This window comes from Rhinolophus hipposideros, assembly GCF_964194185.1.
Source record: "Rhinolophus hipposideros genome assembly, chromosome: X".
NCBI classification, from domain to species: Eukaryota; Metazoa; Chordata; class Mammalia; order Chiroptera; family Rhinolophidae; genus Rhinolophus; species Rhinolophus hipposideros.
The window spans coordinates 88,057,527-88,079,918 of record NC_138046.1 but is presented as its reverse complement, the minus strand read 5'-3'; the positions used below and the strand labels follow the sequence as shown (position 1 = coordinate 88,079,918).

The 22,392-nt window shown below is 52.3% G+C and overlaps 1 protein-coding gene across 7 annotated transcripts; it reads left to right on the top strand.

The window, feature by feature from the left end:
* The first annotated feature begins 448 nt into the window (after positions 1–448).
* On the top strand, positions 449–22,252 carry CCDC120 (coiled-coil domain containing 120). Of its 7 annotated transcripts, XM_081041859.1 has the most exons (14): positions 7,262–7,554; positions 12,046–12,209; positions 12,348–12,523; positions 12,891–12,927; positions 15,444–15,544; positions 15,717–15,807; positions 15,946–16,079; positions 16,776–16,916; positions 17,295–17,571; positions 17,924–17,986; positions 18,210–18,384; positions 18,517–18,615; positions 19,723–20,637; positions 21,134–22,252. In XM_081041859.1, the coding sequence occupies exons 6-14, from the start codon at positions 15,759–15,761 to the stop codon at positions 21,246–21,248; spliced, it is 1,968 nt and encodes a 655-aa protein (XP_080897985.1). In that variant the 5' UTR covers positions 7,262–7,554; positions 12,046–12,209; positions 12,348–12,523; positions 12,891–12,927; positions 15,444–15,544; positions 15,717–15,758; the 3' UTR covers positions 21,249–22,252. The 7 variants fall into 7 exon arrangements, with proteins under 7 accessions (XP_080897988.1, XP_080897985.1, XP_080897987.1 ...); XM_081041861.1 differs by lacking the exon at positions 12,348–12,523; XM_081041860.1 differs by lacking the exon at positions 12,891–12,927.
* The last annotated feature ends 140 nt before the right edge of the window (positions 22,253–22,392 follow it).

Sequence of the window (22,392 nt, the reverse complement as noted above, 5' to 3'; positions counted from 1 at the left end):
GTGAGGCGACCAATTGTCGTGGGCTGGGTCAAGGGCCCGCCCTAAGCTACGCCTCCGATATGGAGGGAAAACTAGATTGGCCGACTCTCATTCCGAGAAGGGGGGGGATACTAGGCCACGCCCTCAGAGACACAGGCAAATCAGCGAGAGGTAATTTGGTTAAGTCACGCCTCCTTTTCTCAAATTAACCTTCCGAAAGATACTAAACCACTCCTTGGGTCCTTTGCGCCTGCGCAACGGCGGCCAGTCGCCGCTCAGAGGATCTTCAGGCCACGCTTCTAGCTGCGGAACCGTGCCCCCTCTCGGCCAATATTCATAATATCGGTTTTTTGGACCACGCTCCAACCTCAATTTAGCCAAAGCCATAACTGGGAGGCGTAAGCAGCTACATTCCCTGGAGGTGCGCACCAGAAACCTCGCTCCTTCGGTACGGCCCAGCCGCCCAGCTGGTCTTCCCCGGAGCGCCCCGCCTACTCTGTGTCTTCTAGAGCGCCTGTTGTACTAGGTAACGTTGTGCTACACAGTGTTTAATAAATCCTTGATAGATGGATGAATGAGTGTAAGGGTAGAATTTAGACCTTTTCCTTTCGATGAATGACTTCTAGAAACATGAAGACCAGGGTTTGGCTATGGAAAAGAGACTTCCCTTCCCTGAGCTTCAGCTTTCCTGACCTGTTATTTGGGGGTCCATAGTACCTGCCTGGCAGGGTTGTTTTAAGGATTAGAGATAATTTATGAAAAGTGCTAGCAGGTTTTTTGGCATACAATAAACTCTCCAAAATTAATTGATTCATTCAGTTGTGCACTGATTCAACAAACATTTATTGAGCTCCTGTGTGTACCAGATACGTGCAAGCCGGCTTGCCCACAGCGGAGGGTCCCACCCATACCTGTAGGAGCACAGTCAGCTCACAAAACATGGGGACCTACAACCTCCTCTTCCACCTTCCCAATATCCCAAGACTCTGCCCATCAGTTGGACCTCTGGGCACTTCACTGACCTCCTATTTGTTTTGCACCTTCCTGTATTGGCACCCTTATTTCCCAAGTTGGTTTGGTAAACATGCACATCCCCACACGCTCACACACAACCATTATCCACACAATACAGATAACAATTCTTCCTCAAATTAACCTTTGAAAAATCAATACATTACCAATAAAAAATTCCAAAATAGAACTTGTAAACCTGGTGTTAAAATTCCTAAGATTGTTAAAATTCCTAAGATGGGGGCCGGCCCGATGGCTCAAGCGGTTGGAGCTCCGTACTCCTAACGCCACCAAAGTCTGCCGGTTCCATTCCCACATGGGCCAGTGGGCTGTCAACCATAAGGTTGCTGGTTGCGGGTTGGACTCCTCGACTCCCGCAAGGGATGGTGGGTAGTGCCCCCTGCAACTAACAATGGCAACTGGACCTGGAGCTGAGCTGTACCCTCCACAACTACCATTGAAAAGACAACAACTTGACTTGGAAAAAATCCTGGAAGTACACACTGTTCCCCAATAAAGTCCTGATCCCCTTCCCCAATAAAATCTTAAAAAACAAAACAAAAAAAACCCCAATATGATTTTTTAAAAATTCCTATGATGCCTTAAATATGTAAGAATACCTAATTTTGTAAAAGAGGAAGAAAAAAGCAGGCATTGTCTTGCCAGATTCAAAACACATTACAAAGCTCTAGTAATTAAAACTGATATGGGAGTAGGAACAGAAAACTACATCAATGGTACAGAAAAAAGAATCCAAAAATCAACCTAGCTGTTTGTGGGAATTAGTCAATGATAAAATGACATTTTAAGTCACCGGGAGAGAGGTGGGCTATTTACTAAAATAGTTTGGGGAGAAAGGACAATCTTTTTTTGGGGGGATTAGATTCCTAATTTACACAATTCAGAAAAAATTAACTCCAAATTGGCTACAGACCTAAACATTTTTAAAAAATCATAACAAATATCAGAACAAAATATTTTTGGAGAGCACGTTTAAGACTTTGGCAAAAAGAAGGCCTTCTTAAACAAGAAACAAAGAGCAAAACATACAAAGAAAAGTAAAAATAAGCAACATTTATTGGTCTTTCTTGGCACTTCATCTGCCTTTTAATCCTCACAACAGACTTCTGAGGAGGGTTCCATTTATTATCCCAACCTATAGATCAAGAAATCAAGAAACAACAAGGTTGTGACTTGCTCTAGATCACCCTAGTTTATAAAATCTGGGATTGGAACCCAGGCACTTTATATCACCATGCTCTACCATCTCTCCAGTTTGACCACATCAAAATATAAAATGATAATCTGATGAAAGATGCTACAAACAAAGTTAAAGATTTGCAATGGAATGGGAGGAAAAAAATTTACAACATTAGACCCACACCACAATCCTACAAACACCAACTTCATACACACATCCCAAATATCTCCATAAGTGCTTGCTCACCACATACCCTGCACAATAAACCCGTCCTCCATCTCTTTCAGTCTCTCTTAATATCTTGCTCAAAATTTCACAACTTTGTTCAACACCTCTCTCTCTCTCTCTCTCTCTCTCTCTCTCTGTCTCTCTCTCTCTCTCTCTCTCTCTCTGTCTCTCTCCCTGTTGTGGTTTCATTGAGATAAAACTTCAAGGTAGGGTGAATCAAGGTACAGAGGGAGGAAAGAGGGCAGTTGGATGGTAAAGTTGGGGATATTTATGGATAGATGACAGTGGTGATTGAGGGTGGCTTGCTTGGGGTGAGGTTAGGGTCTACTACAGGACAGTTTGCACACAATTAAATGATCATGTGAAGGTCTTCAGGAGGAATGGGGCTGCTAGAGGACAGTTTAAGAGTGCAGATGGGAGTTGTTGAAGGGCAAATTGAGAATAGAGTTGGGGGTTGGAAGATGGTTTGGGGTTCAGTTGGAGGAACTATGAACATAGTGAATGTTTAGAGACAGAGTTTTGTCTTCTGTAGGGTAGTTTAAGGAGTAGAGCTGTTAACTCTCATAGGATGGTGTGGTAGGCTGACTAATAGCCCCCCAAAAGATGTCCATGTCCAAATCCCTGGAACCTGTGAATTTTACCTTATATGCAAAGAAAGGTGTGATTGGATTAAGGATATGGGATGAGGATACTATCCTGGATTATCTGAATAGAACCTAAGTGCAATCACAAGTTACTTTATAAGAGGAAGGCAGAGGCAGATATGACAGACGGAAAAGGAGAAGGCAATGTGACCATAGGGACAGAGATTGCAGTGATGTGGCCACAAGCCAAAGAATGCCAGCTGCCAGCAGAAGCTGGAAGAGGCAACAGATTCTCCCCTAGAGTCTCCAAGGAGAATGCTCAGAAGGAAATGAGGAACATGTTATTGGAAACTGTAGAAAAGAAGATCCTTATTATAGAGAGGCAGAAAACTTAGTTGAATTGTGTCCTACCATTGTGTGGAAAGCAGAGCTTGTAAGCGATGGACTTAGGTATTTAGCTGAGATTTCCAAAGCAAGTGTTGAAGGTATTGCCTGGTTACTTCTTGCTGCTTATAGTAAAATGTGAAAGGAAAGACATAAATTGAGGGAAGTACTGCCAAGCAAAATGGATCCAGGATTTGAAGATTTTGAAATTCTTAGGCTGTCCTGATTGCAAAAGACCCAAAATTCAGGTTCACTGTCAGGAAAGTATGCTCTGGAGAGGAAGCCAAGAGTGTGGCTGGACAGCCTCTTGTTAGTATTAAAGAGATTAGGTGTGTGACTTGCAGATCCTCTCAATCATCTCAGCAGAAGCCAGGAATATAGATGGGATTATCCACAAAAGATTTGTGGCAGATCCTCTGGTCTAATGGTGTTGATTCCTGTGACTTTCATGGGAGACCCACAAAGGTTTTGAGAATGTTATACTGCCAGAAACACTGCCTGATTGGCTTAAAAGAAACAGAGGCAGGATGAAATGAAGAAAAGATGTTGGACTCCCAAAATTCTACTGGAAGGATACAGGCTAAAACCACTCAGTTGGGGCCAGCCCGTTGGCGCAGGTGTTTGGAGCGCTGTGCTCCTCACACGGAGATCGCTAGTTCGATTCCTACATGGGCCAGTGAGCTGCACCCTCTACAGCTAAGATTGTGAACAACATTGTGAACTACAGCTCTCCCTGGAGCTGCGCTGCCGCAAGCAGTCAGAGATTGGCGTAAACTGCGGTGAGCGGCCGTGGGCTGCTGAGTGCTGACACCAGCTACCATGGGCCACTGTGAACTGCCAGTGGCCAGTGTGAGTGAACGGCACCCAGCGTGAGTGGCCGGCAGCCGGCGAGAGCTGCTGTGAGCGGCCGACCTTCGACTGGTGACTGACTCCATGCCCCCCACCCAGGCTCATAATACCAGCATGGATCAGGGAGGGAGCTGTGTCCTACACAACTAGACTAAGAAACAATGGCTTGAACCGGAGTGTGTGGGGGGGAAGCAGAAAAAGAATGGAAAGAAAAAAAAACTACTCAGTTGCAAACATGTGCTACTCTTCAAGAGAAAGGAAGAACGACTTTGAGGGCAGAGCTGTGGGCCCAGACAGGGAGCCTCAAGCCACAATGGATTCTTCCCAGCCCTTGAAACCTAATGCCCTGCTGGATTTAAAAATTGCTTGGGACCAATGACACCTTTTTTTTTTTAGTCCATTTTTCTCTTTTGGAATAGGAATATCTCTAACTCTTATCCTATGCCTGTCCTGCCATTGTATTTTGGAAACAGATAACTTGTTTTCTAGTTCCACAGGTCCAGAGATGGAGAGAAATTTTGCCTCAGGGTGGATCATACTGAGAGTCTCACTCATACCTGATTTAGATTATTTAAATGATGAGATTTGGAACTTTAAAGCTGATAATATTAAAGTGAGATTTTGAACTTGAGTTGATGCTGTAAGAGGTTGAAACTATTGGGGGTACTGGGGTGAAGTACCTTAGGATTTTGCACATGGGTGGATGTGCAATTTGGGGACCAAAGTGCACTGTTGTAGGCTGAATCATCCTCCCCCCCAAAAAAATATGCACATCCTAATTCCTGGAAACCTGTGAATATATGTACCTTAGATGGCAAGATGAAGGAGATGGAGAGAAAAAGAAAAAGAAAAAGGACTTTGCAGTTTGCAGTTGTGATTAAGGTAAGGATTTTGAGATGGGGAGATTATCTTGGATTATCCAGGGAACCCTAATTATAATCACACGTATCTTTATAAGAGGGATGCAGAGGCAGAGTTGACAGACAAAAGGAGAAGGCAATGTGACTATGGAAGCAGAGACTGTAGTGATGCAGCCACAAGCCAAGGAATGCTGACAGCCACCAAAAGAGGAAAAGGCAACAAACAGATTCTCCCCTAGGCCTCTGGAGGGAGCGTGGCTCTGCTGGCAACTTGATTTTGGTCTTCTGACCCCCAGAACTGTGAGAGAATAAATTTCTCATGTCTTAAGCCATCAAGTTTGTGGTAATTCATTACAGAGATTTGGACATACAGTTTGGGGCTGCAGCTGTGGGACCAAGGGAAGGTAAAGGAGTATTTAGAGGCAGAGTTGGCGGCTCTTGGAAGGGAAATTTTAGGGGTGAGGCTTGTAATTGTTGGAGAGTAGTTTGGGGGTAGAGTTGGGTATCATTGAAAGCGTACTTTGGGGGATATTCTTGGAAGTTAGAGAGCAATTTGAGGGTAGAGTAGGGGCTGTTGGAAGGAGATTTGGAGTTGAAGAGGCTTCGGGAGGATAATTTAGTGATGAAGTATAAGGATCAATATCGTGGTTTGGGGACATAGTTGAGGGTTGGTGGGTACAGTCTGGGATGCAGCTTGGGGGTCTGTTTTGAGGTCTGGATGTTGGAGGGCTATCGTAAGTTGTAGTTGGGGTGCTATTAATGGGTGATTTAGGGAGCAGTTAAAGATTATTGGATGGAATATTGTTCAGCAATAAAAGAAACAAACTGCTGATACATGCTACAATACAAACCTCAAAAATATTACTCTAAGTAAAAGAAGCCAAACGCCAAAAATCCACATATTGCATTTATATAAAATGTCCAGAAAAGGCAAATCTGTAGAGATAGAAAGTAGATTAGTGGTTGCCTGGGACTGGGACTGGGACTGGGAATGGGGTTAAGTGCATGAGGGATCTTACTGGGATGATGACAATGCTCTAAAACTGGGTTATGGTGATTGTTGTACAGTTCAGTAAGTTTATTATGATAATTGAATTGCACGCTTAAAGTGGGTGACTTTTATGGTATGTAAATTCTAACTCAATTGTTTTCAGAAAAGATCGCGGGAGGGTGCTTTGTAATATGTGTGGGTCACTGAAGTATGATTTCGGGATCCAATTGGGTAACTACAGAAAGGTTAGCAGTTATTTGGGGTGTAGCTAAGGATTGCTGGAGAGTGCTTTGGGGGTAGAATTTGGATCAGTGGAGTGCAGTTGGAGAGGAGAGGGTGTTGGAGGGTAGTTTGAAGTGCAGTTGAAGGATGACATTGAGTGGTTGGGAGTATACGGGACAGTGATGGGACTGTTTTGCAGGGGATGGGGCTGGTCAATGGAAAGTTTGGTGGGGGATTCACGGAGCATGGTTTGGAGGTGGAACAGGTGACTGTTGGAATTGATTTGGGGTGCAGATGCAGGCCACACCAAAGGTAGTTAAGAATGTTTGGGGTGGTGTTGAGGGCTCTTGGAGAACCATTTGGGTATCAATTGAGTATGGTTAGGAGGGTACATGGAGAGTGGTTTGGGGTTACTGGAGGGTGTTCGGGGTGCATACTGGGGGTAAATGGAGGGTGATTTGAAAGTGCTCTTTGGAGGTTAATGGTTTCAGGGCTGATTTCAGATGGTTTGGGGGAACAACTTGGGGGTAGTGGAGGGTAGTTTGTACACCTTTGGTGTCCATGCAGGGCGGATTGGGGCTACTGCTTGGGATGAATCAATAATTAGGGGATATAATTTATAAAGGGTGGTTTGAGGTACATTTGGGGCTTGGAAGGTAGTTGGGGGAGTTTAGTGGTGTGGTGGCAGCTGACAGAAGGCAGTTTGGGGTACTGCCTGGTGGTCCGTTAACGGGTGACTTGGGGTGAGGGGCTCCAGTCTGATCACTGAAGGGGCGTGACCTGGGAGGGGAAAGCTCCGCCGCCCTCGAGAGAGTGTGCGCACGCGCTCTCAGCTGGTTCGCTCCTGGCGCTCCCGGGGCTCCAAGACCCGAACTGGCGCCTGCGCACTTGGTCTCCGCCGCTGCTGTGGTCTCCCGCCCCGCCCCCTGTCACTAGCCCCCCCACTCAGGCTCGCGCTCAGCGGCAGAGGTGGCAGTGCCGCCAGGAGCGGACCGACCCGAGTTATCGGTGGGGGGGGCCGGTGTCCACCGCCCGCGGCCAAGCCGCCGCTGCTATCCCACTCTCCCCGCGACCCCCATCTGGCCCCCACGGCTAACAGTGGCGCGGCCGAACGCGGCCCACGGCGGGGCGCGGATCGAGCGGGGCGCGAGCCCGGGGACGAGCGGGGGGCGGCGAGGGAGGGGCGCGCCCACCACATTCTAGGCGCACACCGACCCCGCCTACGCCGCGGGGCGAGGACCCTCGGTGAGTAATGCCCGCCCGGGGGAGGAAGGGAGGAGACTGGGCGGGGTGAGGGCCCGGAAACGCCAACGGGGGATGTACCTGCGCGCGCACCCTCGACCTCTGACCCCGTGATTTCCCTCTCGACCCCTGTTGAAGCTGACTACACGTCTTTTAACCTCGATCCGGGGCCGTTCCTGACCCCAGGACCTCTGGTCTGACCCCTGACTTAACCATATTCGGGCCTGGCGTCATTTTCAACTCCTGTTTTGTCCCCCGAAACTCAGTCCTTTCCCCAGTCCCCATCCCGTTCTGTTCTAAGGGTCCTTGGCCTGACCCCAGATCCTTGCCTGACCCTGTACCATCTCTGAAGCTCATCTTGCCTTGATCACCCCAGTTTGTCTCCTTATGCTTGACCTGTCTGCTCCCTAAATTTTTATTCTGTCTCTGAACCCCTTCCAGTCCTGTCCTGTCCCTCTAATGCCAATCTGATCCAGGTCGGTACAGATTCCTGACCTCTGACTTCTGTACTTTGTCCCCACCCTGTACTGTCCCTCTGGTCCCTCTCCTGCCTCCTGGTCTCCATACTGGCTCACCACCTGTAGACGATCCCCCTGTCCCCGGCCCTGTCCCTGCCCCCAACCCTATGTTATTTTCCCGTTTTCTCTGTCCCATCACTGTCCTCATTCCTACCTTCATTCTGTCCCAGTCTTTTCCTATTCCTTACCTCCATCCTGAACCTGCCCTTTTTCTTATCCCTTTCTTTGACTCCTGTCTTGGCCTGGCCCCCATGTCTTCTGATTACTCTTTTATACTGACCCTGACCATGCCCTGCTCTTTCATCCCTTGCTGCCCCCTACTTTTTCTCTAACCCTTGTCCGGAACCTCACTCCATCTCATCTCCTGGCCAGTGTCCTGTCTCCTTCTCTGTCCTGTCTCCTGACCTCCATTCTACAATGACTCTGATTTTGTCTGGTCCCCTACAATCCTTCCTGTCCTGTCTCTTCATCCCGTCCCAACCCCAGACCCCTATTCTATCCCTTCACATGCCCCTCTTCCCTGTTCAGATCTCCCTCCTTCCTAACACCCACTTTCCATCCTCTGAGCCAGAAGGACAGGGATTCCATCCCATTATACCCTACCCCTGAACTTGGAGGTTCTGCTCTTCCCATTATCTCTGAAGTTCATCCGGAATGCTTCTCTTAGCATGAGCAACAGCAAGCAGCCCTGTGTCCCATGTGGCTGAGGTGGTTTTATATGTGATTTCCCCCACCTCCACCCAGTGATCTCACACAGAGCTTGCATTTCTCTCCCTGCCCTAGGAGGGCATAGAACTGTTTCTATGTCCCGAACCCTCCCCAAGTGTGGGAGAACACTCTAAATTATTCAGTGCCTCTCTGGGAGTCTGCAAGGTCTGGGTCATGTTTCCAGTCTTGCTAGGTTGGGGGCTACCCCATGGGGGATGAGCAAATATGTGGAGGTGGGGCACTTAAAGGTATGTGTGACTCTTCTAGGTCGTGTCCCCCTCATCTCTTGGGCTTGATCCTAGGTGCATGATCCCTGCTTTTTTGACCTGAAGAAAGTCTGTTCTAGGCCAGAGACTTCAGGGCTTGGTAGGGGTGGTTTGGGGGCAGGGGCTTATTCCCCCTTCTCTCAGCAGTAAGCAGTACAAATCCTGGAGCTAAGTCCATCCAACCTCTGTGGGGCAGGTCTGGAGGGACAGTCACTGGGTTTTAGAATCAGGCCTGTCCAGTAGTACCAATAACAACAACAATAATAATATGAAGTTCCCTTGCTATCCAAATCTTGATTCTGAAGACAGTCGGAGAATTTGGATAGAGAGGAGGTAATGTGTTATTCAATTATGTTTTGTTCCTGCATTTCTCATATAGAGTTTGAGGAACAAAATGCCAGACCCATCCTATTTACCTAACACATTTATCCAAAACTATTAATAACAAAACAAGCATCCCTCATTGTACCAATCTATTTGGTACCTGAGTTTTGAGGTGAAGAGTTCGGATAGTTAGACAGTGAAAGACTCCAACTTATCTGAAGGTATTTTGTTTTTGCATTTTATGTGTGTGTGCACGTGGTTGTGTGTATGTGTGTATGTATGATTTGCTGTTCCTCTTTGTCACACGGATCCAGTGGTGTGTTGATAAACTCACTCTCAAAAAACAAATATTTGTGCATTTTACATATGACTAGGGAGAGACCAGATAATGAGGCATAAAGGCTCTAACACAAAAACACATTCAAATCTTTTCATTTTCCTGAGCTTCAGTGGCAAGACTTGGGATAGTAAGGGTACTGTGTTGTGTAAATATATGTGGTTCCTGCACTTTTTGATGTTGGGTAAGCAGAGATTGGATAATGAGGAAAAACAGCTCTGTTTCAAATATGTCTGGTTTGGTGAGTAGGGAGTGTTCCACGTCTGGGTAGCAAGTAGGGAGGGTTTGGAGACTGAGGGATATCAGCTCTGTCTCAAAAATTCACCTGAATATATTTAGTTCCTGATTTTGGATAGTGAGAGTTCGGACAAGTTATTTGAGGGAAAACAGCTCTGTTTCAAATTTATCAGGGGAGGCTGAGGGATACCAGCTCTGTCTCTGTCTCTGTCTTTCTGTCCCTCCCTCCATATGTATATGTACATGTATATGTATACGTACGCGTACATGTATACATATATGTACATGTGTATGTATATGTACATGTATATGTATATATATTTGATTCCTGACTTTGGGTTGCGAGGAATACTTGTAATCATGACAGTCAGTACGTAGTGAGCACTTAGCATGGACCAGGCACTGTCCTAAGCGAGCTTTAAATATGTCATGCTCACAACAACCCCATGAGGTACATATGGTTATCATCACCCCCATTTTACATGTGAGGACACTGAGACCCAGAGAGGTTAAGGGACTTGTCCGGCAGTCACATAGCCAGTAAGTAGCAGAGTTGGGTTGAACCCCAGACCCACCACTTGCTACCCCTTCATGAGGCCACATGAGGCTCAGGTCCCGGCTGCGGTGGGGCTTAGAGGTTGGCCAGCTCCCAGGCTGTTAAAAGTCATGGAACAGGGCAATGATGTGTATGTGTGACTCTGCCCTGCCTGTCAGCCTGGCCCAAGAGGCCCAGTTACCTGCTGTCTCCTCTTTACTCCCTCACCAGCCCACCTCTGTGTGAGGTCATTATTATTATTTTTTAATTAAGTTTATTGGGGTGACAGTTGTTAGTAAAGTTACATAGATTTCAGGTGTACAATTCTGTAATACCTCCTCTATAAATCCCACTGTGTGTTCACCACCCAGAGTCAGTTCTCCTTCCATCACCATATATTTTATCCCCCTTACCCTCATCTCCCACCCCCCACCCCCCTTACCCTCTGGTCACTTCTAAACTATTGTCTGTGTCTATGAGTTTTTGTTTCTCATTTGCTTGTCTTGTTCTTTTGTTGTTTTGGTTTATATACCACATATCAGTGAAATCATAGGGTTCTCTGCTTTTTCTGTTTGACTTATTTCTCTTAGCATTATACTCTCAAGATCCATCCATGTTGTCACAAATGGTCCTATTTCATCTTTTCTTACCGCCGAATAGTATTCCATTGTGTATATCTACCACTACTTCTTTATCCATTCATCTATCGAAGGACATTTTGGTTGTTTCCATGTCTTGGCCACCGTAAATAAAGCTGCAATGAACATGAGGTCATTATTGTTGTTATTGACTATCATTAATGACATGGTGTGAGTGTCTTTGCACTGTGAAATGCCTTCCAACGTGACTTTGGCCTGCCTGTCTTGGCTCTCTAAGCACTGGTTACCCATTTTTCAGATGAGGAAGCCTAAGCCTTGAGACTCAATCTGCACTGCCAGCCAGATACCCTTGCCCCTCTCAGCTCTGATTCTATAAACATGTCTCTTCCCAACATCCTTGGTGTCGGCCAATAGGCAGGCTGGAAAGGCCGTGGCTGAGAGGACACTCCCCACCGACACCCAGCTGCCCACCTTATTGCTGTCGCCTCCACCAGCCATAGGCAGCAAAGGGGGGGGGAGAGAAGGGGGTAATGAAAGGGGCCTTTGTGTTCCCTGCCGGAAATCTCATAGCCAGGAAGAAAGGTGGGCCGGGTGGCAGGAGGCATGTATGTGGGGTGTTGCTGATACAGATTGAGCTCCTCTCCAGGCTTGGCCCACCTGCCAAGCAGCCAGGGAGCTTGCCTCACTCTGCCCTTTCACCTAACAGCTAGGCTGCTGCAGGGGCCTGGGCTGGGCTTGTGTCCAGAGGTCACAGAGCAGATAGTCCCAAATAGAGTGCAGGATGTGTGATACGTGTTGGGGCAGGCCCAGAGCCCAAGTGCTGGTGTGGGGGGAAAACATCATAGCACTCAGAGCCCTCCATTTCCTTGACTCTTGGCCAGAAATGCCTGAGGGGGAAGAGTGGGGGGGGGCGACCCAGCATGGATGTGAAGCAGCATGAGTCCCCTTTCCCACTCCTCCTCCCTTGCAGGAATAGCCTCTGTCAGCCTCCAACCCAGGAGCCAGCCCTCCAAGATCTGATTCCCGCTGCTCTTATGCCTGTGTGATCAGAGCCAGGCCTCTTCACCTCTCCGAGTCCCAGCTTCCACATCTACAAGCGGGCTATGAGGAGCTGGGTCTGCACAATCCACCCAGGTTTGTAGGGACCAGGAGGCGTTAAACCACATGTGTATTTTGTCGGTTTGCTGGCATGATTTCTCCTGGAGCTGCAGAAGGTGGTGGGGTCTTGGGACCTGGTTTCTCCTTGGAAAAGTTGATCTCCTCTGTCCCCAGTTGGGAAACTATTACCCCAGTGAAGGTGGGAATTACCTGAAGACCTCCTACTGCTGCCTTGCCCTGGGAGGAAAGGGTAGGGGCCTCAGGAATGGGATGTGAGCTGCCAAGAGACATCCACCCGAGGCCTCCCATGTGCTTAGTGCCTCTCCAGACCTCTATCCTCCAGCTCCCAGGTAATACCCGGGAGTGGGCAGGGTCTGATCTGGGAACTTGGGCAGTACCAGAGGCAGCCGCCACTCCCACCACCTTAGCCCTTCTTCCGCAGTTCTTTGCTGGGTGTATAGGGTATGGGGGGGAGATCCAGGCTCTCTTCTTGGCCATGCTGGACACCCTGAGGCGACCTGGCCCTAAGGGTGGCCTGAGCCCTGGTGGCAGGCAGGCAAGGGTTAAAAGGTATGGGCCAGCCCAGTCCCTGGCCAGGTAGGCTGGGCCATTGCCTAGTGGGAGGCGGCCTGGGCTTCTGCCACTGTGCTCACCGCTCACCGCTCACCGCCACTACCAGCCGGAGCCAGGCCTGGTTGAGACAACTCTTTTTTTCAGGTGCCTGAGGCCACCCCACAGTACCTGTCTGGTATTGGTGAGCACTTGGGAACATGGGCCCAGGGTCGGGTCGGGGCGATGAGGGTATGGGGTGTACTAACATTCCCTGTGGAAAAGAGCCAGGTCTGTGCTAGAGGACAGAGAGGAAGGAGAGCCTGAGTGGATAGATGGATGAAGCCCAAAATGTCCAATTTCCTTTCCTGGCATAAAGCTGATCCCTTGCCGGAAATGGAGGAAGGGAAGGGATCAGGGAGGAGAGAAGACAGAGTCCCTCTTCTCCAGTACCCCCACTTCCTCTTTCCCCTTCCTCCCCTGTGGGGGTAGCCTCTGCTCTCCCTCAACCCAGGGCACAGCCCCTCAGAAAAGCCCAAACTGGGCGAGTGAGAAACTACTTCCCGGCAACTCCCTGCCCGAAGTGCCTGCCCTCATCTGTTCATCTAGAGTGGGGCAGGGGGCCCCTAGGTCAATGTGGACAGTCCAGACACTGGCAGTTTGTATTTGCTCCCACCGTGGCAGGATGTGGAAATGGGGGTCCCACGAAAGGTGTTGAGGTGCCACCCAGGTGAGGTATCTTGGTTGTAAACAATCATTACAGCCAGGAATTTCTTTCTCGGCTGTGGTGTCAGAAGGGCAGACCTGAAAAACCTGCTGGGCCCGCCTCTGGGTGTGGGGGTGCTCTGTGCAGCTCTCCTACTGCAGCCCATCCTGGGACAGGACAGAACCCCCAATGGGGAGACCCAGGGGCTGATGTGGGAGGGCATGGGGGAGGAGGCTGCTGGGATTCCCTTCACCTCGTCTCTGGGTGGGCATGGAGCAGCCCCGGGCCCCAAGGCAAATGTGCTGAGGGCAGGCTCGTGGAGGCCGAGGTTGAGCCAGGTGTGGGGGTGTAGGGTGTGGGTCCTATGTGTCGCCTGCCCGGTGACCCCATGACTCAGGCCCTAGCTATGTCCGCAAGGTGAGGCTGACAGGATGGGATCGGGGTTCCTTTGTGGGCCCCGTGCCGGCTTCCACGGTGCTGTGAGCTCCCAGGGAAGACCGGCGGAGGCAGCCCAGGATCAGACGTAAGATCACTTGTGGCGAACGGGCCGCCGGGGAGGAGTGGCGGCTCCTGTTGGGGTGGCGGGAGGTGTAGGCGAGCCTTGGGAGAATTCCTCAAACCCAACTGAGGCTGAGGAAGAAAGATCCCCAGGAGCCCAGGGGCAGACGAGGCCGATTTGTGGACCTCAAGGAAACCCTCCAGTGCTGGACAATGTCGAACCCCAGAGGATGGGCATGTGAGCACCTCTGCAAAGCATACACTGCTGCCTGGGTATCCACGAGGCCTATAGGGACTGATCCCCACCCCCGATGAGGACAGGGAATCACAGGAGAGGTGTAGACCCTGTGGGGCAGGCAGGAGGACTGCCGAGGAACTGGTAGCGCCACATGCCCCAGTGTGCAGGGAGGGAAGGGCTTGAACCCATACCTCCTCATTTGCCTGAGTCTTCTCCGTACCTGACTATCTTGTCATGACAAGCTGAGGAGTTCGAGGTAAGTGGGGATTGAACATCTGTGGTCTCATGAGTTCCTCCCAGCTGCCTGCCACTGGGATCAGGCCAGGTGGTGGGAGGTGATGTCACCTGGCTCCCCAGCTGGGGACTGAGCAGGACGTGGGAGGGAGGGAGCAAATTCCAGAGGAGGGGATGAGGGCAGGGCTGGCGGCCAGCCAAGGTAGGCTCCACGGCTAGCCAGGGCAGTTTGGGGCAGAGAAGGAGATAGGAGGCCGTCGGCTTGTTATCAGCAGTTGTGGACTTCAGTGTTCACAGTCCCGGCAGGGTGACTTCCCTGTGCTGGGTGCAAGACAGGCTGGGGTGGGCAGAGAGGCTAGAGGGGTCCTGGGGCCAAGTGGACACTCTCTGCCACACCAGGGCCATAGGGACAAGCAGCAACCCACAGGTCTGGGTTTGATCCCTGGGTCGGCTGCCTCGTCCTTCTTTCACTCAGCAGACATTCACTGCACACTTGCTGTGCACACAGAAGTATTTTGGGTGCCAGAGATACTGATGAAAACAGGACATACACGTTTCCTGTCCTCACGAATGTACAAGGGAGGCCCAGTCTCTCATTGGACAGCAGTTGTGAGGGGACGTAGTGTGGGGGCCCACCTCTGGAAGTGACTTTTAAGCCCTACTGTGTACGTGAGAAGCAGGGGCTGGCATGGTGAGAAGTGAAAAGAGCATTCCAGATGGCAGATAGCAGCCACACCCTGCAGCCCGATGGGCTTCAAGCTTCTGAGGAATTAGTGAGGTGGGAGCAGCTCTAGTGTGTTAGCATGTCGGACTGGAGGGGTGGGCCTGGGCTCTGTCCTTAGCCGTGGGCAAGTTATTTCACCTCTTTGTGACTTAACTCTTCTCATCTCTGAACTGGAGGTCATCATAATCATAGAACTGCCGTCACAGGGTGGTTGTAAAGATTAAAGGTGCCTTAGAAGGTAACTATGCCAGGCATCCAGGTGCTTTATAAATGCCCATTGTTCTTATAGTTGGTTGAATCTCTGCCATTAATTCTCCCCAGGTGAGACTCCTGACTGTGGCTCATGGGCCTCTGAGGAGGCATCGTAAGTCTGCGCCAGCACCCCACTTGCTGTGCTTCCACTCAATGGGAAGGGAACCAAGGTACCAGGGCCAAGTGGGGCCATATGTTAACACAGGTTCTGAGAGGGCAGGTCAAGCAGGCAGTGGGGTCAGGATACTCCTTCTTCCGAGCGGGGGTGTAGGAAGCTGGGTGGGGTAAGGGTTTGGGGACCACCTGTGTGCTTCCTTAATAGTTCCTATGAATCACCGCCAGGCCTTGTCCCACCATCAGCCACGGCCTCTCGACAGCACCGGGATGGAAGTCAAAGGTCAGCTGATCAGCTCTCCCACCTTCAATGCCTCAGGTCAGTGGCTGGTTCCTCCTCCTGCTGCCTCCTCACCTGCTCTGAGTCAACACCTGCCCGCCCACTTGGGGAGGGTTGGTCCCTGGCCCCACAGGATGCCCTGGTTGCCCCACTGATCTTTGCTCCCACTGTGTCCAGCTGCCCTGTTCGGAGAGGCTGCTCCCCAGGTGAAGTCAGAACGTCTGCGGGGGCTGCTTGACCGGCAGCGGGCTCTGCAGGAGGCCCTGAGGCTGAAACTTCAGGAGCTACGCAAAGTGTGTCTCCAGGAGGCGGTGAGGGCCTGGCCCTGAGTGTCGGGCGGGGGGTGAGGAGCCCAGGTCCTTTGGTAGGCAGACTGGGGTGGCCATTGCTGAGCCACTTGACTGAGCTGTAAATTCCCTATCACACTCTCGCTCCTCAAAGCTCAGCTTAGATATCTTAGAATCAATAAAATATGGCAGTGCCCCCCGTTAGGCCCACACACCCCCCCCCCCCGTTAATAATTTGAAGCCAAAAAAAAAACCTCACAAAACAATTGTTATTTCCAATATTCGGCTGTAAAACCTGACCTGAACTGACGTGGGATGATTTATAGTGTTGATTTATCCCCCTTGGTGTGAGTGTCCACACAGTTTGTCAGAAATAACAATGCAGTTCAGAGCATATAGCCCCAGGCCCTGAAGGTGTGTTCTAGAATTTACAGACTGTGTCACCTTCATAAAAACCCCAAAATTCTGGATTCCAAAGCAGATCTCCCTGCCTACCATGCCCACTCCCGTGGGATTTGGGCCATCAAGGGGCTGAAAATCCAGGATATACATCTGCCTGGTGGAGAACTGGGAGGAGGAAGAGAAATAACAGGCGTGGGATGCCAAATAGGTCTGGCTCCGAGTAGGACTTCTGTAGCTTTTAGAGTCACTACTGCTTTGCCCCATTCCTCCAACTAACCTCTGGTAGTCTCTGAGCCCTGTCGCCCACCCCTCTCCCAGGAGCTGACTGGCCATCTGCCCCCTGAGTGCCCGCTGGAGCCTGGTGAACGACCCCAGTTGGTCCGTCGGCGGCCTCCTGCAGCCCGAGCCTACCCTCCACCGCCCCCCAACCCAGCACACCACTCCTTGTGCCCTGCTGAGGTGAGCAGATGGGTGAGGAGAACAAGTTAGGGACGGGACCCATACAGAGGAGGAGGAGCCCAAAGGGAGCCTGGGCAGACGGGGTTGCATTCAAGGGAAGGAGACGCCAAGGTGAGAAGGGACTGGGCCTGAGGGAGGTGGGTTTGTGGTCTGAAGGAGCATGCTAGTGCCTTACTGTGGGGATTAGCCTCTCCCCCTCTGGAAGATGAATAGACCCAGCCTGTAATCAAGACAGATCCTGCCCCCAGAGGGAGTGAACCACGTCCAGGAAGAGCAGGCCCCACCTCCAGTGTAGATGGGCTCTGCCACCTCCTGGTCTCTGTGCTTGGCCATTTCCAACATTTGGTTCTGTCCCACCCTCTCGGGTGGGCCCTGCAGGAGCTGGCTCTCGAGGCCCTGGAACGTGAGGTGTCTGTACAGCAACAGATCGCAGCAGCTGCCCGCCGCCTGGCCTTGGCCCCAGAGCTGAGTGCTGAGCAGCGCCGGCGACGGCGCCAGGTCCAGGCAGATGCACTGCGGAGGCTGCATGAGCTGGAGGAGCAGCTTGGGGACGTCCGAGCCCGCCTCGGCCTCCCGGTGCTCCCGCTGTCCACAGGGGCAGTTATCACCGCCCAGGGTGTCTGCCTGAGCACACGCCACACTCAGCTCAGCCAAGGTGAGCCAGGCCCTGTCATCCCTCTAGTAACAGTGGCGAAGTGGGTATTGGCTAAAGGACAAGGTAAGGGTAGGGTGGGGGACCAGCCAATGAAAAGTGGACAGAACTTAATTTAAGGGACCCGATCAGTAAGAGGAGTGGTGATAAACTGGCTCCGGGCAAGGGGGGGGCCATTGGGAACTGACCCATAGGCCCCTGGAAAGTGAGGAGCCGAGCCTCTGGTGGTCTGGGATTCAGATAAAGGTGGATTCTTGGGGAAGGTACAGGGTGAGGAGGAGAATGGTCCGTGGTGTAAGGGGATGGCCCCAGGCCTGGCACTGATGGGCTGGGATCTCCCCCTTCTTCCCTATAGAGGATGTAGTTCTGCGCTCGGAGAGCAGCTCCCTCTCAGAGTCTGGGGCCAGCCATGATAATGGTGAGGACACCTGTCCCTCTAACCCAACCACCCTGCCACGCTCGGCCCCTTCCCTCCCTCCCTCCCCAGGTCCGCCTTCCATGCTCCATCCTCCTGCGGGACCCTTCTCTTCACTTTCAGCCTCATCGGCCCTGCCCGTCCCTCTGCCCCTTCCTGCCCTTTGCCTGCAGCCCATCAGGCTCCCTCTCATCGAATTGTCCCCCGCTTTCTCCCTCCCACCCAGAGGAGCCCCGTGGCTGCTTCCCTCTGACGGAGCGCCCTTCGCCCCCCAAGGCCTGGGAACAGCTGCGGGCTGTATCTGGGGGCAGCCCTGAGCGGCGGACCCCGTGGAAACCATCCCCGTCAGATCTTTATGGGGACCTAAAGAGCCGGCGGAACTCTGTGGCCAGCCCCACCAGGTAAGGACGGGGCCCTTCCCTCCCTCCCCGTGAACCAGGAACGGGATCCTGAGCTCGGGCTGCCAGGAGGGCCTGCTGGTGGGGACGGTCTCTAACGTGGAGCCCCACCCGGGTCTGCCCGTCTCTGTCTAGCCCCACACGCTCTCTGCCCAGGAGTGCCTCCAGTTTTGAGGGGCGAAGTGTGCCTGCCACCCCTGTCCTCACCCGGGGCGCTGGCCCCCAGCTCTGCAAGTAAGAGGATTGGGGGGGGGTTGAGGACCAGAGGAGGGAATCATTAGTTCTAACTGGGAGAGCATTACCAAAGGGTGTGGGACATAAAAGGCTGGGCTTTGAAAGGTGAATAAGAGTTGCGTTGGTGGAGAAGAAGGGGGTGGGGCTTTGGGGCAGAAGCCGCAAAGTTTGAGTATGGGCTTTTCTGTGCATTTTGGACAAGTCATTTACCTTCTATGAATTTTGGTCTCCTCATCTATGAAATGGGCATAATAATGTCTGCCTTTGAAAGGCACCCTGAGCATAATAAGTTCTGGTGCACATATACTGAGTGCCTATGATCTGCCAGGAATCAGTGCCTTACATTGTATCAACTCATTTAATCAACACAAGATCCCTGTGAGGTAGGTGCTACTGCATTGTTATTCCCATTTTATAGATGAGGAAACTGAGGCACACAGAGGTTAAGTGACTTGTTAAATAAACCAAAGACCTGGTATTTGAACCCAAGCAAATTTGACTGTAGAGTCCATGCTTTCAACCATTGTACTCCATTGCTTCTTAAATACTAAGTGCCTGCTTTTCTTGGGTTGTGAACAGAACAAAGTCCCCATTCTTGCGGCGCCTGCATCCTGTGCTGGTGGCTGTTGGGATGATGGTTTTGGGTGGTTCATATACATGGCGGGGGCGAGGGCGGGGGGGGGGGGGGGGGGAGGAGAGAGTTCAGGAAGGGCCTTGAATTCCAGGCCTCAGGATTAGGACCTCATTGTGGAGGATGAGGAGCACCTTAGCAGGGGGTGCAGGTCCTATGTGCTCGTCAGAGCCCTGTGCTGGGCCCTGCCATGCCAGCATTTCCTCTCTAGCCTGACGCACACTGATATCTCCCTCAGAGCTGACAGCCACAGGCCCCCCATTCGTTTTCAATCCCTCTGCTCCCCAGTCTGGGGCAGAACCTCTGCTGTTCTTTATATACCTCTAACACCTTTATACAAACAATTTCTAATCCTGGGTCCATTTTGGGGTTGGGGACGTGAAGGCTCAGAGAGGCATGTAGGGACCTGGGACACTCAACCCATCGGCCTGATATTTCTGACCTTCCTCCCATCACCCCCACCTCCACTCCCCCAGACCTGAAGGCCTCCATTCTCGCCAGTGGTCGGGCAGCCAGGACTCCCAGATGGGCTTCCCCCGGGCGGAACCAGCCTCCGACCGCGCCTCCCTATTCACAGCTCGTACCCGCCGCAGCAACAGCTCCGAGGCCCTGCTTGTAGACCGGGCAGCTGGGGGGGGAGCTGGCTCCCCACCTGCACCTCTGGCTCCCCCTGCCACTGGTCCTCCAGTCTGTAAAAGCAGCGAGGTGCTGTATGAGCGCCCCCAACCAGTCCCTGCCTTCTCCTCCCGCACGGCTGGTCCCCCAGACCCTCCCAGGGCTGCCCGGCCAAGCTCAGCTGCCCCTGCCTCCCGCGGGCCCCCTCGGCTCCCACCTGTGTGTGGGGACTTCCTCTTGGACTATTCGCTGGACCGAGGCCTGCCCCGCGGTGTTGGTGGGCCAGGCTGGGGGGAGCTGCTGCCTGCAGCAGAGGTCCCAGCATCCCTGTCCCGCCGGGATGGCCTCCTCACCATGCTCCCAGGCCCGCCGCCTGTGTATGCAGCTGACGGCAGCAGCCCCCTCCTCCGCAGTAAGGACCCCCACACCCGTGCCGCCCGCACCAAGCCCTGTGGCCTGCCCCTGGAGGCCGCCGAGGGTCCAGAAGTGCATCCAAACCCTCTGCTGTGGTTGCCCCCACCCACCCGCGTCCCCCCGGCTGGCGAGCGCAGCGGCCACAAGAACCTTGCTCTGGAGGGGCTGCGCGACTGGTACATCCGGAACTCGGGACTGGGCGCGGGGCCCCAGCGCCGGCCTGTGCTCCCGCACACGGGCCCGCAACACCCGCCCTTCCTCCATGCCCGCTGCTATGACGTGGGCCAGGCGCTGTATGGGGCCCCCAGCCAGGCACCCCTCCCACACTCGAGGAGTTTCACGGCGCCCCCTGTCTCCGGCAGGTATGGGGGGTGCTTTTACTGATGGGTAAGGGTCTCTTAAGGCCGACAGCAAAGGCCTCCAGGCTAGGGGACAGCTAGTTATGAGAACTAATGACTTGGCGCATGAGAGTGCTAGCTGCCGCCTAGGCACACGATCGCTGGGCCCTGCCTGACCTGTAGAGTCCATGGGGTCTCGGTGGAGGGGTATCTTGGGCCCTGGGAGCAGCAGCTCTTTACTGTGTTAGAGAAGAATTTTAACATTTTAACAAGCAGTGCATGTCAACTGAAAATGAGCCTTGGAACCAGGGTGCTGGGAGGAAGGGACGTCCTGTGCCCTTGCCTTTCTCTTCCTCTTTTCACCATGCCCCATGCTTGCGAGCCTCAAGGTACTGTCCTGTACCTGCCTCCACCTCTTTAACGTGCCTCTTTTCCTCTCTCTTTCTGTGTCTTGTCTGTCTTCTCCTCTCTTCTCTGTCTTCCCACCCTGTCCTCCGGATTCCTGCTACCCTTTCTAAAGATACTACGCGGACTTCCTGTACCCCCCGGAGCTCAGCGCTCGTTTAAGTGACCTGACGCTAGAGGGGGAGCAGTCGTCCAGTTCTGACCCTCAGACCCCGGGGACACTGGTCTGACCCCTTCTTTTACGCCCCTTGTTGGCCCGGGCATGACTCCAGTCTGGGGAGCGCACAGCTGACCTCGCTGAGCCCTGGGGTGTGGTTGCTCTCAGTCCTAGGGGGCGCCAACCTGATCTTTCAAGGCCCCGGCTCCCTGGGGCCCATGAAGGTGTCTGATGCCCTGCTTCTCCTCTCTCACTGTGCTGAGAACTGGGGCCCTCAGCCAGCTGAAAAGAGGGGCTGGTATAACGGGGACTCCAAGCCCTCCTACATTTCTGTTTACAGTTGTGATTTTGATGTTCACTGTCGTCCCCCAACACTAGGCATTTTATAAAAGGGAAACTGTGATCCCATCTGGCTGGGTTCATTCCTGCCCCCATGCCCAGCCTGTTCCATTCAGGAACCTCTTTCACAAAATGGACCATATAGAGTCACAGGGCCCTGTTTGGGGCAGCCAGGGACTCTGGTGTGGACACAACTCCCTGCCACTCCCACCAGGTCTGTTCTTGGGGAGGTGGGCTCTCTGCCCACATTTGGAAGTACGGAAGTCTGGGTGGGGGGCATGGGTTCATTTTGCCACCCCAGGGGTGCCCGAAGGACCCCTGTCCCTGTCTGCCTGTCTGTGCCCGCTGCTTCTGCCCCCAGGGTGAGATGGCCCAGCCTTTAGCGGCAGCCTCTGCCCTGACTTCCCTGTCTGGAGGCCCCACAGGAGGGCTAAAGGGCAGAGCCGTTGGGCGTGTCGTGTCCTGGAATGCTGTGGTGGAACCTGGCACATGCCAGTCAAAGCCTCAGGTGACGCCTAGCCACGGGCCGCGTCACATCTTCCCTGGCTCTCCTTCCATCCACCACTTTTTAAACAAATATACACAAGCTGTGTTTTCTATACCTGTCTGTGACTTTCTGGAGCTGGGGGTCCCCCTACCCCCTTTACCTGGTGTTTAACTTTTCTTTTTGTACCAACAAATCTGGGCCCAAGACACTACCCACACTGGAAGGGGATTTCTAGAATAAATGTGTAAACCGAACCCATGTGTTGCTCCTCTCTCTGCCTTTCCTTGGGGCCCGCACCTGTAGTTAAGACCAGACATATTTTTGTAACACCATATGATGAAAAAAGATAACACCACAGAAACAGCCTGTGATAATGCCATCTGCTTTGGCT

Excerpts from the sequence above, each read along its gene's own strand:
- CCDC120 (XM_081041862.1), top strand. The coding sequence starts at position 15,759 with ATGGAAGTCAAAGGTCAGCTGATCAGCTCTCCCACCTTCAATGCCTCA. Across the intron at positions 15,808-15,945 it reads TCCCACCTTCAATGCCTCAG|CTGCCCTGTTCGGAGAGGCT; the intron begins GTCAGTGGCTGG and ends CACTGTGTCCAG. Across the intron at positions 18,385-18,516 it reads TCTGTGGCCAGCCCCACCAG|CCCCACACGCTCTCTGCCCA; the intron begins GTAAGGACGGGG and ends GTCTCTGTCTAG.